Below are 16,918 nucleotides of genomic sequence, written 5' to 3'. Positions count from 1 at the left end.
ATATTTTGTTTTGCACTGCGCTCCGTGCTATTTGCTCACTATTGAGAATCTTTTGCCATTTGTTAGGAGAATTCTCTGCAGACTAATTTGACCACTGTCTATTCCCAGATTTTCCCCTCCTGTGCTCCCAGCATCATTGTGCCTGTCACTGATGCATCTGTCTCCACTGGTATCTATAAATACCCCCTTCTCTCCCCTTCAAAAACCTGATTCCCATTGATTTAGCGACCTATATACACATCACCACTATCCCCTCCCTTCCTCCGGCTCTCTGCTCCTTCTATCGATGGTCCTTTACTGTCCCCACCTCTTGATTTCCCCTTCACCTCCATCAGTCTCTCCCTTTCAGCTCAACTTTGGCTACTACCTCTTCCTGCACCTTCTCCTCTCCTCTCCCAAGAAAGCATGGAAAGCTAATAATAGTTCATGGTGGAAGCTTAAGTCATGACACATGAAAGGGATTTGAAGGTGCAGAAAACAGTGGCTGGTGCTCACTCCTATATTTCAAAGTGTTGTCATTAATAGTAAACTGAGCCTATGGCTAATCTCTTGTGTGTGTAAACACTGGAGTAGATGGCGTGATGAAAGGAGTCTTCTCTCAAAGAGCCACAAAATTCAATCTGAATCAGGCTGAAATAAGATCTGGGCACAACAGACGTATAGAAAGACGGCAGTGTGTGTGTGTGCGTGTAGGGTTATATGAAGGTGCTATGATGTAATTATGCTGCAGGGAGCTGCAAAATAGCACCTTGGAAACTAAAGCTATAAACAGTTAACGTTGAATACATTGCAAACAGCAAAGGATTAATAAAGAATAACCCTGTCACAGCATCAGTTCTGCTGAAACGTGCAGGAATCATGTGGGATTTACAACCACAAATATTCAGCGAAAGCCTCGCCAAGATTATATAATATTCCATATTCCTGTCTGTCGTGCACCTCACAAACACACAGGAGCACAGCGTTTATCAAGAAACAACAAAGACCACAGGCAAAACAAAGAGGCACATCTGTGTATAACGTATATATCACAGCTGCAAGAGACAGGACCGAGCACGACTGAGGATAAGGCAGCTCGACAGAGAGTGAGATCGGAGTGCATGATTTACTGCCACATCCCCCAAGCTTAGCACACACCTGTAGTATATAGCAGTGTTGACACTCTTCCCACTCCCACCATGCGGAGGATCACGGCTCTACCGCGACCCCACAGTGACACCTGGTGGCTCGGCAAAGGCAAGAAAAAAAATAATCGCCATCACAAAGAGGCTCAGCTGTTCTTGTGCCCCAAGGAGCCACAGTGTCATCCTCATACTCTTCAAAACATCGCCCTGCTGTTTGGGTTTCACAGCAGCACCGCTACAGACAAGAAAAGAAAAACACAAAGCACCGTCAGTTCTTGTGTCGTATTTTGTCACACGAGCACCAGACCTTGAAAGCAGATGCGGTGATAGAGCGTATAGAAAAAGACAAGAGGTGTAACCCTCAGCACAGACGACTACATCGGGTGATTTTGAGGACAGTCAGTTTATTGAACAGCAAATTGTGACAGGGAACACAATATTTTATGTTTTTTTTTTCTCCATTGCATTGTAAACAATGTCTCGGACTGTGTCATTCACCATATATTCATAGACACCCTCAATAACATGTTGTATATGGGGAGTGGGGGTGTGGGGTGTGGGGGTCTTTGTTTCTTTAAAGTGCTATAATGCACAATTCCTCTTGGAGGAAGAGAACAGAGGCCGTGAGGAGAGCTCAGACCCCAGAAGGCCTCCAAGGTCCCGGTTGCATTATTCATACATTGTGTGTTGTGATTGTTGATTGACAGGTTGTGTTCAGTGTTTGTTTGTTTTTTCTTCTGTTTATTCTTTTATGGTGTTGTGTGTGTGGCTTCTACTTATTGCATATCAGTGAGCTGGTTCATGAATTTTTCAGTGAATGTGTAAAGCACAAATCTTTAGATTAAAATGTAATAAACTCTTCACTATAATTATAATACATCTCAATATCTAAGTTACATTCTTATATCTGATTCATTTAAAATATGTAGGCGATATACATTTTGTGACTAACTGCTGATGGGTAACATAGTGGACACCATCACATTATGGGTCTCCTATTGTGACCTTTTGTCTCAGCCCTATGGATCAAGTTTTACAGACATAGATAAACTTTCTTACAAGACAAAAAAGTTAATTTCAATCAACATCTCCACTGAAATAAATCAGGCTTTGATCCATTTCTGCAAATGCAGCACATAGGACTCTGTCTGAGTATTGAAAGTGGGCCATGTGGTCTCTTGTGCCAAATAATCCTTTGTGCTTGCTTTGATTGTATACACTCTACTACGTCATACATTTGGTGTTTAGAGCTCCTCTGCGTTAGCCTGCACCCCCGGTTGTGGGTGCTGGGGAGAGTGGACGGCAGAGGAGTGTGACACACAGAGGGAGGGAAAGGGGAGAGAGCATGGGTCTGACAATCAAAGAGAAAAATACCGCAGTGTCACACTAAGAAGTTCACGTCAACTACAACACTACACAGTCAGACACACACACACGCACATACATAACTGAATGCACAAGGTCAGAGAAAATTCACAGCTGGGTAAAAACAAACTTGAGTTGCACAACATTTTTCAAGATTCAACCAAAACCGGATCAAATAAAAGTGAAATAAAAAAATCAAGGAGGGGTGGTGGGGGTTTGGTGTTCAAAACAAATCAGAACAATAATCTCAAAAACACAAAAAAATAGGCATTATGATCACAATAACAGCATAAATGAGATGAACTGGCAATCGGAATGTCGAAAAAACTACAACAGTAATTCATAAAGACGAGCTCACACGAGCAGGCAGGTCTTTCTTTTTCTTTTCTTTCTTTTTTTTTTCCATTTCCCCCGTGGCTCTGCTTGTCATCTGTCAACATGGCTGGAGGTGCCAGTCGATGTCTGGCAGATCTGCCGTCCCTCCCTGACCTATGGCTTTCAGTTAAGACATTGATAACGCTGTGATACGCTAGCATGTAATTCAGCCAGCACAGCCTTGGTCGTATTGCAGCTACGTCATGAGAGAAGCACCATTCAGAGAGACAGATGTCAGACATGCAGTCGGGTGTCAGCAGGTCCCTACTGGCCTTGTCCAGAGTGTATTTCATTTCCAGAGCTGTTCAAAGCAGTGCCATAGGTCGCTCAGTCAAAACTAACTACATTTGTGTCATCATCATATGATGCTTCATTTGGTCCTTGTTAATAAAACAGCAGGAATCAGGACAATGAGCCGACCCACGGACATAGCCAGTAGCTTGGGAGAAAAGGGCACCTTCAAAACACCATCCTAGATCTACACTAGTGTTCCCCTTTGCATACAGTAAAAAAAAAACCTCATCAATATGCTGCATTTAGGTTCAAATGAGGCTTGTTGCATTAAAACACGTTCCTTCATTTGATATGTCCACATCATCATAACATAAAATCACCACAATATGGATTGAGGGGGGAGCTGGAGAGGTAGGTGTGCAAATAAGCCATCATGTACAAAACAAACCATAAATCCTAAAACATAAAGTTCATATCATCTGCATATGTACAATATAGTTAAGGTGGACACTTTGACACAGAAAAAAAAAACGACACATACAAATATATAGTGCTATACTGCCAATAGAAAGGAATATTCATAAATATAACTCACTCCCACAAATGATAATACACTGAAAAGTTGCATCGCGCATTTACAGTGCAACAGTATACAACCGACGAGCTGCTTGAACGGTGGGAGCGAGGAAGGAATGTGATTGGGTAATACACGTCAAAGTCACCTTGATCTCCGGCGAGATAAACCAATGGCAGGGCTCTCAGTGTTGTGATGCATAAACACGACAGGACAGGGCTGCTTTCCCCAGCAGCTTAAAGCAAACAAAACCTCTAAAGCAAACAAGCAGAGATGTTTGGTAAAAACCATAGAACACTAAAAAAAAAACACATTGGTCTAATTTTGTGATACAGAAGGGTTTTTCATTAGCTCTTTGGGTCCCGCCACTGAATTCAAGTTTGGAGAAAATCATTTAAATAGAGTGTTAGCTCATCTGTAAACAGTGAGAATTAGGTCTGGATCTAAGGGGACATGAGCTACTCCAGCTAAGGTCTTACTCGCTCCACAGTGGATGACTGTACTCACGAGGCCTTGGCAGGTGTTGACTATTGACTATTCATCAGCCTTATTATATCAACTGATGATCTGGTATTTTAGTAAAACCGTGTTCAGCCCCTTCGGTGATGATAACTAGTGCTTTCATCTGAATTCACAATGAATCGCAGAAGAAGGAGGAGAAGGATAGACTGCCTCTGCACTGCTCTGTGGACTGAAATCTTAAAACGCGCTGCACTTTGGGACACAATCCAATCAGTGATGTCACAGCAGGTGTTTCCATCCTCCCTCACAGGCAAAACCCCTGCTGTGACATCACTGATTGGGGTGTGGCCTCAAGTGCAACACGTTTGACAATCTGAACCCTAAGAAAAAAGGAGGATAGAAGTATAGAGGCAGTTTTTTTTGTGTGATTCTGTGTGTTAAACAATGTGCACATGTACATTGGGAGTGGATAATGTCCAAATGTTTTGCACTGTCTCTTCAGTTTAGTGTGTGACCAGGATACAGAGCTGTTTCACAGAGGCAACACAGTGGAAGCATTGTGGTAGCACTAAATATCAGATGGAACCTGATCTACTTAAAAAGCCAAGGCAATCAAAGTCTGCTTGGAGCTGAATGGCTGAGTTCATTACAACCACTTACAGGAAGGGATGTGGCTTCTCAGGAAAGATCAGAGGGGGTGTGCTGTTCTCACATCAACACATACCCTGGCTCTTTGTCTGAAACAGAGGCATATATTTTACTCTTCCTCTTTGTGTACTATGTTCTTTTAAAATCTTTGTCTCAAAATATGAATAGGGTATGGGCATTTAATTTACCAATTAAAATGTTATTATATTTAGTAGATCACTCTGTTATTTAGAGGCTAATGCTGTTTGATTAAAAGTACTGCATGCAACCAAGAGGCAGTACATCTACTCTGAAAATCAAACAATCATATTCCACAAAGCATTAAAATGTAATTATAAAGTAATATTCCTTTAAAACTTCGACTGATATTTGTGGCTTAATTCCCAGAGAGCTAGCTGAGCTTGCCTACTGGAATTGTGTGTGCCACCACAGGCAGCTTGGCAAACAAAGGCTCCCTCTTAAAGAATTTCAACATTCAACACAACAAATTTGAAAACAAAAATAAATGATTGGTCGTTGCTTCGACCCATCGAAAAAAAAAAAACTTCTTTTAGAATGAGATGAATCCTCACGCAGTTGGTGTAACGTATTATGGGAGGGAAAGGCAAAGAGGAGGCGTTCCTTAGTTGTCTTTTTTAGGCAAGAAGCTGAGGATAAATTCACCGACACCCAGGAAGTAGATCACCTGGGCGATGCCAAACAGAGGTGCAATCACCAAGGCTCGACAGTAGGCTCCCTTCAGGAAGGCTCCTGGACCCTCATTACGCATGATTTTCCTGGAGAGCAAAGGAAGCCTCATTATACGAACTGAAAGATACGGCCGAGCAGTAGTCATGTGTCATGGGGAGGAACACTACACACACACACACAGACACACACAAGCAGTCTCACACATGAAGCAGCAGGGAAGACATAATGAGGTCACCTGATACAGTCAGTCACTCCACTGTAAGTGTCTTCTGTGCTCGCTCTGTTCAGAGACTGCAGTCGAGTCTTTATCACTGCAACACAAAGGTCTCAGGTGAGTATATAACGTCAAATGTCAGTGCACGCATTGCCGTGCGCTCAATTTTGAAGGTCTCGCTGCTAGTGCTCACCGTCGACGGGGTTGACGGCGACGGCGGCCGTGCTTCCCGCGAGGCAGCCTGATATAAACGACACGTAGAAAGGAGCGGGGCCATCTGCACCTCGTTTGCCCAGCTGATTCAGATTGGCGAACAGGGGGAAATAGATGATGGAGAAAGGAACATCCCTACAAAAAACAGGAAAAAAAAGACAGGTGGTCACAATAAGCATTGTTTGTTACAGCTGGTTGCTAAAACTATTGCCAAATCTGTTTTACCTGAGCAAGGTGGCACCAAGGCCTTTATACAGCCCAGCAATGCCCTTTTCACTCAGTAATTGTCTTGTGAGCTGCATGGCTGTCGGGGACTTCGTCTCCACAGTGCCTGCTGCCACCGTCTCTGGCATCAGCTTCCTCTGAGCCGCTGAAGAGCACAAGACACACAACATTTATAAGACCACAATCACGGCTGAAACCTACTCGACAACAATGACGATGATTACATTGTGATAACAGGAGGTATATGGGCAGACATTTTGAATTCATAACAGTGAGAAGACACAGGGATAAAGCAGTTGTAATCTCTGACATGACCACATGAGGCCGCTGTTTCTCTGATTTACAAAATGCACTTCATTCTTTGCCACACACACCACCATCTGGATTTCATTTCCTCTTACCAATGCGTCCAGCATCTTGGAGCTGGATTTTCAACATCTCCATAGGAGTTGTGACAATAACCTGAAACAAAGAGAAAGACTCAGGTAAGAGTGGCAACATGTGCGCAATCTGAATACATCAACTGACCTTTTCCTTTATGTGAATGTAGGTAATTTGGAAGTCCAGAATTAAAGGTTGATGAGTACTGAGTGTGTCATCCAAAACATGTCTCCAGTTAAAATCTACTGGCAACCATTAGCTAAATGTCAACACTTGTTTTTCCTCTGTAATCCACATAGTAGTAGCTAGTTAACTGGATTAAGGGTGAGATGGCCATGTTCTCAGCTGCAATCTTAATCCAAGGTCTGCTACACTTAATCTAATCACGTTCCTCGGGCTTGAAGCCTTTGCCCTCATTGACAACAAGCATTTCCCTCTGACTCACTCACCAAGCACTCTCTCAGTGTCTTATCTGATCACTCACATCTAGCTGCCAGTGTATCGCCTGCTAACAGCGGCAGCATGTCTGTAATTAGACAACATTTATGAAAGTGGAACATTACAGGTCACTTTCGGACTGTGGAGACAAACTGCAAGCATGTTTCTGCAACTACCACCTCTTGTTTAAATCGTGTCTAATTTCTTGCTGGAGGCAAAGCACAGATAAAGTAAATGAGACAACGGCTGAGGCCCAGTGGTTTGTACGTGAGAAGACGCTGATGATGCCAAAGGCGGCAGGTCCAGATGGAGAACAGGAGGATGCAGTTAAAAAGAGCGTCTCACTAACCTGGCATGTACCTGCCCCGCACCCAGCCAGCATCTCTTTGACCAGAGTGAGTTTTCTGAGGAAAAAAACAAAACAAACATAAATAAATATTAAAGCCGCAAGCGGCGATGATCGGGCCCTCGCGACTCCACGCCACCGTGGGGCATGAGGCACGCGGGGGCTGTGGTGAGAAGGGGAGAAAAACCCTGGCAGGAGCAAAAAAAACGCAATATTTCGTTCATCCACCAGGGGGCGGTAACCAGATGTAGGCAGATGAGCTCAGGGGCGGACCTTCATCACACACGTGAAGTTTCGAGCAAATCGGAAAAAGCATGAAGGAGTTATGATGAGTTGATGGTTCCTCCACCAGGGGGCAGTAATGGGATGCGTGCAGGTGTGTTCAGGGTCAGCCCCTCATCACACACGTGAAGTTTGGAGTGAATCGGACAAAGCATGAGGGAGTTATGAGCAGTTAATGGTTCATCCACTAGGGGGCAGTAATGGGATGCGTGCAGGTGTGTTCAGGGTCAGTCCCTCATCACACATGTGAAGTTTCGTGGAAATCGGACAATGTTGATGTAAAATATGCCACTTCCTGTTCCCACTAGGGGGCAACATGAGTGAGATCGCCTATGAGCATATGGAGACGTTGAGGTCGTGACCCTGGACCTGTGTACCAATTTTCATGTTGATACGAGTTCATTAAAGCCATCATAAAGCCAAACGTATTTTAATGGCGAGGAATGGTCGCCGCGTCGCCACACGGACGCCATTACTCGTAGCTTCACAGCTTTCATGATGTAGCTTCACCACCTTAGTCTGCATGTTTTAGAAGTGGAATGAAGTTGATGGGGTCAACTATGTGCCATCTGTACACGTTAAGGTAAAACCTGGCCACTTCCTGTTACCACCGGGGGGCGCTATGAGTGACGTAGGAAATTAATATATCGGGACGTTCAGGGCGGAGCTGTTATCATGTCTAGCAAGTTTGAAGCTGATCAGATAAAGTATGTGGGCGTTAGAGCTGTTCGAAGGTGAAATGGCGAGCAAACGAAAAGTCGCCAAAATCCTCAAGGCCCCAGAAGCCACGCCCTTTGACCTAGAGACCTGCGGAGCACAACTTTTGATCAGAGTGGCATCTCGGTGGTCTCCAGCCAATTTGAAGTCAATCGGACAAAATCCCTAGGAGGAGATAGATCAAACAGGTCAAAAATTCAAATCAAAATGGCCGACTTCCTGTTGTGATTTCACCATGACATAAGAGGCTTTTTTGTGCGTCTTGCCATGTTCTATAAGTCCACCAAATTTCATGCGTCTAGGTGACACACAAAGGCGGGGCTGATGTTTTGAAATTTTCTAGGGGGCGCTATTTAGCCATTTGGCCACGCCCATTTCCAACGACTTTAAAATATCAAATTTTTCGCCAGTCCTGATGTGCATGCCAAAATTTACGCGTTTTGGGGCATGTTGAAGCCTCCAAAAATGCGATCCTTTTGAGAGAAAAAGAATGAAAGAAAGAATAATAATAAACATAGCAGAAACAATAGGGCTTTCGCTGGGCGACAGCAGTCGCCGCTCGGGCCCTAAAAAAGCAAGACCAGACAAAACACAAAGCACTGTGACTGACAGCGTGAGACCTGTACAACTTTATTTCCACAGTTGGAGAAAGGAGTTGTCACCACCTGCGCTTGTGATGCTAATCTCTGTCGTCCATATCAACATGTCAGGCATGCGGCCGGATTAATAATTCACAAGGTTGAGCAGCTGAGCCAGACAAGTCAATCATTCATCAGCCTGCATGTTTGTCACCATAGTGATTGAGAAAGATGTCCCCAGAAACACTCTGGTCTATCTACGCAGTGTTCATCAGAGACAGTTGGTGCTCAGTTTCAGCAACATCGGATGATAGTTGCTCAAGTTGTGACGGGCGATAACATTACAGGCAAATTTAACTGGCTAATGCTGCTGTCACACATACAAGTAATTCTGTATTTTTAAACCAGACAATTAACAAACTCCCGTGAAATGCTGCGTGCCTCGGAGGAGATGACAGGATGGTGGAGGATTAACTGGAGGCTTGGTGAGAATACGGCCGGCTAATGTGTCAGGTTACATGTTAGTAAACACGCCAGTTAATCACAGTGTGAATGAGGGGAAGTGGGTGTGTGTCAGTCAGCCTGTCAGCACTTTCATGCCTCACCCATCCTTGGAGAGGTGATGCCTGAAGAAGTCGTTGGCAGCCAATTTGATGGCTTTCTCTGGCGTGACTAGCGTTAAGTTCACCGCCGCTCCTGGGAGGATGAAACAGGACACGGGACGAAGGAAAAGAGAGAAACAACAGAAAAGAAAAGAAAAAATAGAGGGAGAGAATGAGGCAATCCATGAAAGCTTTTTCCTGAGAATTGTCTGTCAACTGTAATCCCTCAATTTGATGTCTGCAGCGTAAAGTACTGAATCTGATGCTACTGAACACACATTGATCTCAAGAGCCTCCTGTCAAAGTGAAAAACTTACCTCGATACATCCCAAAATACCCCTCTGACCGGATGGTCTTAATAAGGCAATCTGACCTGAAAGAAGAAAACATATCAGTCAGTATCGTCCCAAAAGATTCTGCTGATTAAATAATAATAAATAATCTGTCAGTGAGTTAAAAGATGTGTTCATGTGTAAATGTAAAATACAGAAATGTCCTACATGCTGGTGTAAAGGCGACATCCATTTTGCTGGTTTTGCAAGCGAGTCTTGGCCAGGTCAATGGGAAACACACAGGTCACTCCGATCAGGCCAGCGATCCCCCCATTGATCAATTTGGCAGGCAAACTGCATGAAGGTGATGATCAAAGATGACACGACAAAGTTATGATGATATGAAAGGCCAGAAGATGAAAACAAGTACAAAACAAGTTCTGTAAGTAGTGGTTGCATATTTATCTTTACCTGATCTGCTTGTCAGCCATTTATCTCAAGCCCCGGCTGGTCAAAGTGCTGGTCAATCTGTCTGTTAGCTGGTCGGTCGGTGGTTGTCCTTGGGGTACGTTGTTTGTTACAGTAGTGTGCCTGTGTCCAACTAGGCGTGTGCAGTCTGATTACACTTCGTCCACTCGTCTCTTTGCAGGTGATGGCAGTTCAAATGAGGGTCTATCTGTAAAGACACAGCAGGTGAGATGTTCTCATCGGACAGATCCCTCCCAACATAACAGCAGATCAATACACTTGACGCACTTCAGTGACGCAGTGTTTTCACAAACATTACAACATAGATTTGCGTTTAGTGACATGATAGTCCACCACCTGAAATACACAGCAAATACAAAATTTAACCCCCAAATCAAAATCAGTTGGTAAAAGCAGTTTTCATTACAACATGAACGTTTTCATGATGAATTATTTTCTCAGTTAATAGTTTTGCCTAGAAAATATCACAAAACAGTGGAAAGTGTATCACACATAGTTCAGTAAAGCCCAAGGTGGCGTGATCAAATTGCCTGCCATGGTCACATTCAATGTCCAAGGTACAGTAACTTACAAAATCAGCATTCAAACAAAAAAGGAACAAGAGCTAGAGGTCATGAAAAACTGGAAGTGCAACCAGCTAAAAGCATGAGCTACATCATAGCAGCTTTCCTGTATTGTGATGTTAGATGAAAGTGGGAGCGTGCGGTGTCAAGGTGCAGTGTAAAAAAAAAAAAGACAATACACAGCACAGATAAAAAAAAAACTGAGAGTATATCCAGCTGATCTTTTGACTCTACTCCCAGGTGTGCTGTGGATAAAACCAAACACACCCTACAGTTACAGACAGGGTAGCAAGCAGGCCAACGCTACTGAGCCCAACTGAAACCTGCCAACGTACAAGCGGTGTTGCAGGTGAACAGTCTCACCACCGCTCCACAGCCCAAAGACATTCAGTTTACAACCACACAGGACCAAGAAAAGCAGTTAACTGTGAACTTGGAGTGAGGGAAGGTTTGTTTTTGTTTTTTTTGTTTTTTTCCTTGAAAAAGCAATTATCGAAATAGTTACTTTTTAATATCCATTCCTGCAGTTAATCACAGCGGAGCATAATGAAGTAACATTGCTGACAGCTCCCTCAAAATAGAGCTTTTAGCCATCACTGGAGAGGGATTACGTTCTGCCAAACAAATCTATCACCGCTGCAAGACACGCGTGTCCTTGACAATTCATGTTTTATGCATAAGCTCCTTCGGTGAAAAACCCGAGTCCTGAAGATGAAACTCTCTTCTCAGTTTTTTTTGTTTTTTTTGCTAAAACAATCATTTTGAGCAAACAGATGATGTCGCTGAGATGCTCCCTATTTTTGGTACAGTACAGAAAGCCCTCAGTGTGAAAAGATGCTTCCCATTTCCCCTTTCATTCTCTCCACCCCCTCCATCCACCAATCACAACCTGCCTCTGCGTGTGCAACCCGCTCCTCCTCTCTCCTCCTCCTCCTCACCGCCAGCCCTCCCTCCCTCCCTCCCCCCCTCCCCCATCGTTTCCCTCAGTCACGAGTCACGACTCTCAAATGCAGCTTTTCCTCTGTCTCACATCTTTGCTGACTTGTGGGTTTCTTTGTAAAGTGTATATGTGTGCGTAACCTTGTGTGACTCCTATATCGCTAATACCTCGGGTGTCTCTGCGTGGATGTTTAGGTTTCTGATGATAACGGTATCTCTCTCGCCCCATGAACGCAGCTGCGGTGCGCCGTGTTTAGTTTGGATGGTGACTTGAGGCCCTCGCTGGCTGCTCCAGAGGTGAAGGAGGGAGGAGGAGGAGGAGGAGGAGGAGGGATCTCTTGTTGGCTAGGTGCTCTCCTCTCAGCTCTTCATACTTTTCGCAGCTCACCTCCAATCGCTCACCCCCCTCTGACTGTTCTTCAACCCCACTGTTGCTCACCCAGCTGGGGCCCTTTAACCCACTTCTTGCAGGCTACTTTTGTTTCCCTGTTTCCTGCCACTGACTTCCTCGAGAATATTCACAGAACATGTAACTCTACAGTCAGCACTCTGGCTTCTCTCTGAACCACCATCTGCAGAGACCTATGTGCTCTGTTAGGACTGGGAGGGAAATGTATGGGATGTAACCAGCACTGCAGTCCTCCATGAGTCACTCATCATCATCAAACTGACATCTCTCTCCTTCTTTACCAGGCCCCGGGGCTTCACTCTCTCTCGCCCACATCTAAAACCATACAACTGTGTCCACACCAGTCACCAGGGCATGTATTTGACCCTCCGTCACAGCCTGGCTGCAGTGTCTCGTCGTGACAATTGGAGTCTGTGTGGAAAACAACTGTCTCCAGTGTGCAGTGTCCACAGCACAGTGGCATCGCTCGTCAACCAAATCTCCAGAGGATTTATCTTAACTCTCGCAGCACGAGGAAAAATAACAAACTGTCAGGAATCTACAGGGGAAATGGTTAATCCTTTTCTCCAGCCAACACGTCGGTCATTTCATTTCATTCTTTGATTCTCTCAGCTACTATAGGAGCGGAGTTACCTCTGACCAGACACAATGAACATGACAAAAGAGTAAAGTGACTAGAAAACTTCTTTCTCAGAGTAGCCACAGGGGAATCTAAATAAATATCCTTCTTAAACTCACACACACACACACACACACACACATACACATACACATACACATACACATTCACCCAGAGGTTATATTTTCAGTTTGTGCCTCTGAAGCAGATAAGAACTGATGAGTAAACAATAGACAAGGTTATTGTGCAACTTTCAGAACCTTGAACCCAAAACTTAAATCAGACACTGGAGCTGCTTGATGAAAGAGTTAGAGCCTGGAAACTGACAGATAACAGCTCTGTCCTGACCCTTGCTCGTCGTTTCAGCTTGGCCAATGAGGCAATAAACACTGCCTTGCTGACAAATATATATCTGTAGGATGAACCTTGTCGGTGAGGGCACATGCAGTTCTGCAAAATAAGGTTTTAAAATTCCTTAAAAAATCTATAATTTGATTGTTTTTTTGTTTTTGTTTTTTTAAATAGCACAGGTAACTTATAACTACTTATAAATGACTAATAGCCCTGCAACATGTAATGTTATTCCACACAGATGGGGAACAGGGTTTGGCAGCATAGTAATTTAATAAATGACATCACATGTAGATGCAATCCAGTGATGTGATAATGTAATAACATACCAAAGAGGAAAATGATGTAAAATATTAAACTATTCTTACTGTCTTAGTGTCTTTTAATTCTCCAGGGAAAAATGGCTCAGTATTCCAGTATCAGATGAATAATATGAAATGAAACACATAGTATCTTGTATGCACTTTTGGACAATGTGAATGTAAGGCCAACATTATGATGAACATAACCCAAATTAGTGCCCAAATTAACTTAATTCATTTATTAAATGATGAAAAAAAGAAATAAATCTAATATTGAGGCCCTTCCATTGGCTCAGTCCTAACAGCAGTGGCCCTTGTTGGGGATACACTAACTGACAATAGTGGTTCACTGCTATAGATAAAAAATTAACTGTGTGGGGGGCAGCAAAGTATGCATGTGTAAAGGCATGTCTCAATCACAAAAAGATGAATAAAACCCTGCAGACACAAAAGAAATCTGGTGACCTGTCTGTCCCAGTTTGTTTACTATGCAAAACTCAATGCAAATTCTGCTCCTGCCACTAAAATCAGCCAGAGAAAAAATGTACCTTTACTTGGCTGCCTCTCTGTGCTCAGGAGCCAAACGGAGTAAAGGTCTTGCTGACTAAATGACAGTGAGTTTGGTGATTGATCAGAGGCTGTGAGTCTCTGTAGTGACAAAGCACTGTTGTAGTCAGCACTCAACTCACGTGACCAGAGGACAGTTACGAAATGAATATCACACGGGCCCTTCCTCATTAGAGAAGAGGCTGTTGTTACTTACCAGTCCATCTGTCTCACATGAACTGGTTTGATTAACTTACACAGGCTGTGAGCTGATCCACAGAGGATCTGCAGCACTGTGGCCTGTTTCAGAAACAAGTGTGTTCCTGCAATCCTCCATCAGATGTCATGAACTTCTCTGAGCTGTAAGAGCACAGAGGTCGGATCAAATATAAAACTCAGTCTGTCCACTGTCGCGTCGCCTCTGGAGACATTACTGTTCTTCATTGCTGGGTATTATTTAAGTCTACTGTGCTAGAATAATACTATGTGCTAGTATTACAGATGGCATACTTTCAGCTTGATATTGTAGCCGACCCGTGTATTATTTGTGAGATATTTGTTGCATCGATTATTTAGAGAAGGATTCAGTTTCCCACAGTCCATTCACGAGCAGCTCTGTCTCTACCGTCTTCAAAAAACCTGGCATCTACTACGTCATCATGCTTTTTAATAATAACGGTTTATAAGATGTGTGCTATTTTTGGACATCTACAGCACTGCGGAAACAAGGGATGAATTTTTTTGTGGTGTCACAGATAAATCTGATTACTATTCCCTCTTCCCCACAGCATCAGGATTATAAACCTAATACCTACTTATGAAAGCTCTCTCGCAATCTCCATTTACAATCGGTGGAGTGAGAGTTATGATCTGTACATGGCAATGCATTTCCGCTGCTTGTAGCGTGCTTGTACGTACTGCAGCCATTACACCTGCACAGTTGTGCATTGTTGTAAGCATTGGCTGCAGATCAGAAATAAAATGGGTCTAACATTTAGCCAGGAAAAAAACGTCCTTCCTGTGCAGAGAGGTGGTGTAGAGTTTAGTCCCTCCTGACATGATCCGAGGTATCCCTGATGGCTAAGCCTCTTGAATAAACTGGGGGGGTTTCTCTTGTATCTCTTGTTTTGCCTTCATCTCATCTTTCCTGCAGCCTAGATTGGGAAATAATAACACATTGTATGTTAATTTACCTTAGAAAGAAAGCCAAATGTAGTATTAAGGCATTTGGTTACAGTGTTCAGGTTTCAGATGAGGCCTTGGTACACAGTGTGAGGACACACAGAGGAAACATAGTGTCTACCCAGCATCTAACATTTCCATTCAGTGCACATATACCAGTGACATTTACCAGTCCTAGCCCTTGGGATTTTAGCTATACACGCTTACTCCCGACGCTGACTGAATAAATATTCTACACAAGGTTGTTATTTTTCCTTTGAATGGAAGTAAAGCGATGTTTTAACCATTGCAGCCAAAGAGGTGCAACATTTCAAGTGGAAAGCACCGCATGAGTCACCTTACACCCAAGAATGGTTGGCTTCATCAATTATTACAACGCTGCAGGGATGCTTTATTACTGCTTGGCCCCATGCTACCAATACATGATAAGCTGCAGAAAAAAATGTAGGAAAAAACATGCATTGTTGCAAAATTGCATGTTCATGTTACATCTTACTCAATAGTGAAATGTTCCCTTATGTGAGTGTGAGGCCTCAGCGGGGATGAGGAGGTAAATACTGTAGAAAAGTGGGTAAAATGTAAATGGCCTCCAACATTGAGCAATAATAAGGATTTAAAAGGTTTAAAAAAAGAAAGAAAGAAAAAGAGTCCATGTTACATTAGCTTGCTTTTCTGGTGTAGCCTAATAACCAGGTGTTAATGTTTAGCTGTGACTCGCCTGTCAGATGTGAGTAGCTTCACTTTTCTCTACCAATGGAGAAAAAAAAAGGAGGTGGGTACAGTTTAAGTGGGTTTACCCTCCACTACCAACATCCAGCCCACATGATGACTATTACACCCCCTCCACCAGCAGCAGCAGCAGCAGCAGCAGCAGCGCCGCCTCCTCCTCCTCCGTGCTGCTGGGCGCCAGACGCCGGTAGCAGGCGGCCGCGGTGGTCTCACACAGGTCGGGAACATTACGGTAACTCTCCCGGTAATAATGTAGCAACACATCACAACACAAAGGGAGGCAGCGGAGGAGTAACAACAGTCAAAGTTGAGGTGACACGTCCGCCGCCTCTGACATATTAACGAATAACCGTTATACTCCGGTCTAACGGGGAATATGACACGAGTCGAATGTAACGGTTATCCATTCGTGCAGTTTTAACGTTAATCCGTTCTATCGCGGAATATGACGTTATAATTCTGCACGACAGGCCTAACCGTTCCAGTTCCATCTCCGAACCCCGCACCGTGTCATGATTCCTCCGTATAACGGACAATGATATACACCGCTGATAACGACGCGACCGCACAGTCACATCCCAGTCTCCGGTGCTAGCTGTCTGTCCACGGTACCTTTCCTACATTCCCCCCCCTCACTACGGCAAACGGAGCTCAATATGTCGCCCTACCGTTATTCCCCCAGGTGAGGTTTAACGGCTCCGAGCCAATAACACATTTTCCGAGTAAAGACAGCCGCTGCATCCAAATAGTTTTTTCTCTTTTTTTCTCCCGCTGCATCCCAGCGTGTACATACCTCACAGAGGCGTCCCCGGTGTTTGTCCTGGTCTGGTTCGGTCGTGGCGTGAAATCAAAGCCTTTACTCTCTGGATCTTTGGCTGACAGACCGACAGCAGCTAACCTACCGGTGTTACTAGCGTTTGAGTCCAGCGGAGGGGAGGTGGAGGAGGAGGTGGGAGTGAAAGCAGGCGAGCAGGGAGGGAGGGGGGGAGCAGCAGCCTGCCTGGCGATGGGGTAGGGAAAAAAAAACACACAGTGAAGGGATTTAAAGA

General features: G+C 44.1%; 1 protein-coding gene across 2 annotated transcripts; it reads right to left on the bottom strand.

Annotated features, from left to right (window-relative positions):
* Positions 1 to 1,660: 1,660 nt before the first annotated feature.
* Positions 1,661 to 16,758, bottom strand: slc25a22a (solute carrier family 25 member 22a). Of its 2 annotated transcripts, XM_083974020.1 has the most exons (11): positions 16,663 to 16,758; positions 10,212 to 10,416; positions 9,969 to 10,094; positions 9,786 to 9,841; positions 9,472 to 9,562; positions 7,293 to 7,347; positions 6,526 to 6,586; positions 6,125 to 6,269; positions 5,880 to 6,034; positions 5,708 to 5,783; positions 1,661 to 5,558 (listed from the first exon to the last, which is right to left on the bottom strand). In XM_083974020.1, exons 2-11 carry the CDS (start codon positions 10,229 to 10,231, stop codon positions 5,405 to 5,407), a joined length of 939 nt encoding a protein of 312 aa, XP_083830146.1. In that variant the 5' UTR covers positions 10,232 to 10,416; positions 16,663 to 16,758; the 3' UTR covers positions 1,661 to 5,404. The 2 variants fall into 2 exon arrangements, with proteins under 2 accessions (XP_083830146.1, XP_083830145.1); XM_083974019.1 differs by lacking the exon at positions 16,663 to 16,758 and having other exon boundaries at positions 10,212 to 11,182.
* Positions 16,759 to 16,918: the final 160 nt, after the last annotated feature.

This window comes from Trachurus trachurus (genome assembly GCF_905171665.1).
Source record: "Trachurus trachurus genome assembly, chromosome: 6".
Lineage (NCBI taxonomy): Eukaryota > Metazoa > Chordata > Actinopteri > Carangiformes > Carangidae > Trachurus > Trachurus trachurus.
This window is presented reverse-complemented; position numbering and strand designations above follow the sequence as displayed.

Bases quoted from the DNA above. Each gene is read 5' to 3' on its own strand.
- slc25a22a (XM_083974020.1), bottom strand. From the start codon at position 10,231: ATGGCTGACAAGCAGATCAG. The intron at 7,348-9,471 runs GTGAGGCATGAA...TTTTTTCCTCAG, and splicing joins CATCACCTCTCCAAGGATGG to AAAACTCACTCTGGTCAAAG. The intron at 5,784-5,879 runs GTGAGCACTAGC...TTTGTGTTGCAG, and splicing joins CGCCGTCAACCCCGTCGACG to TGATAAAGACTCGACTGCAG.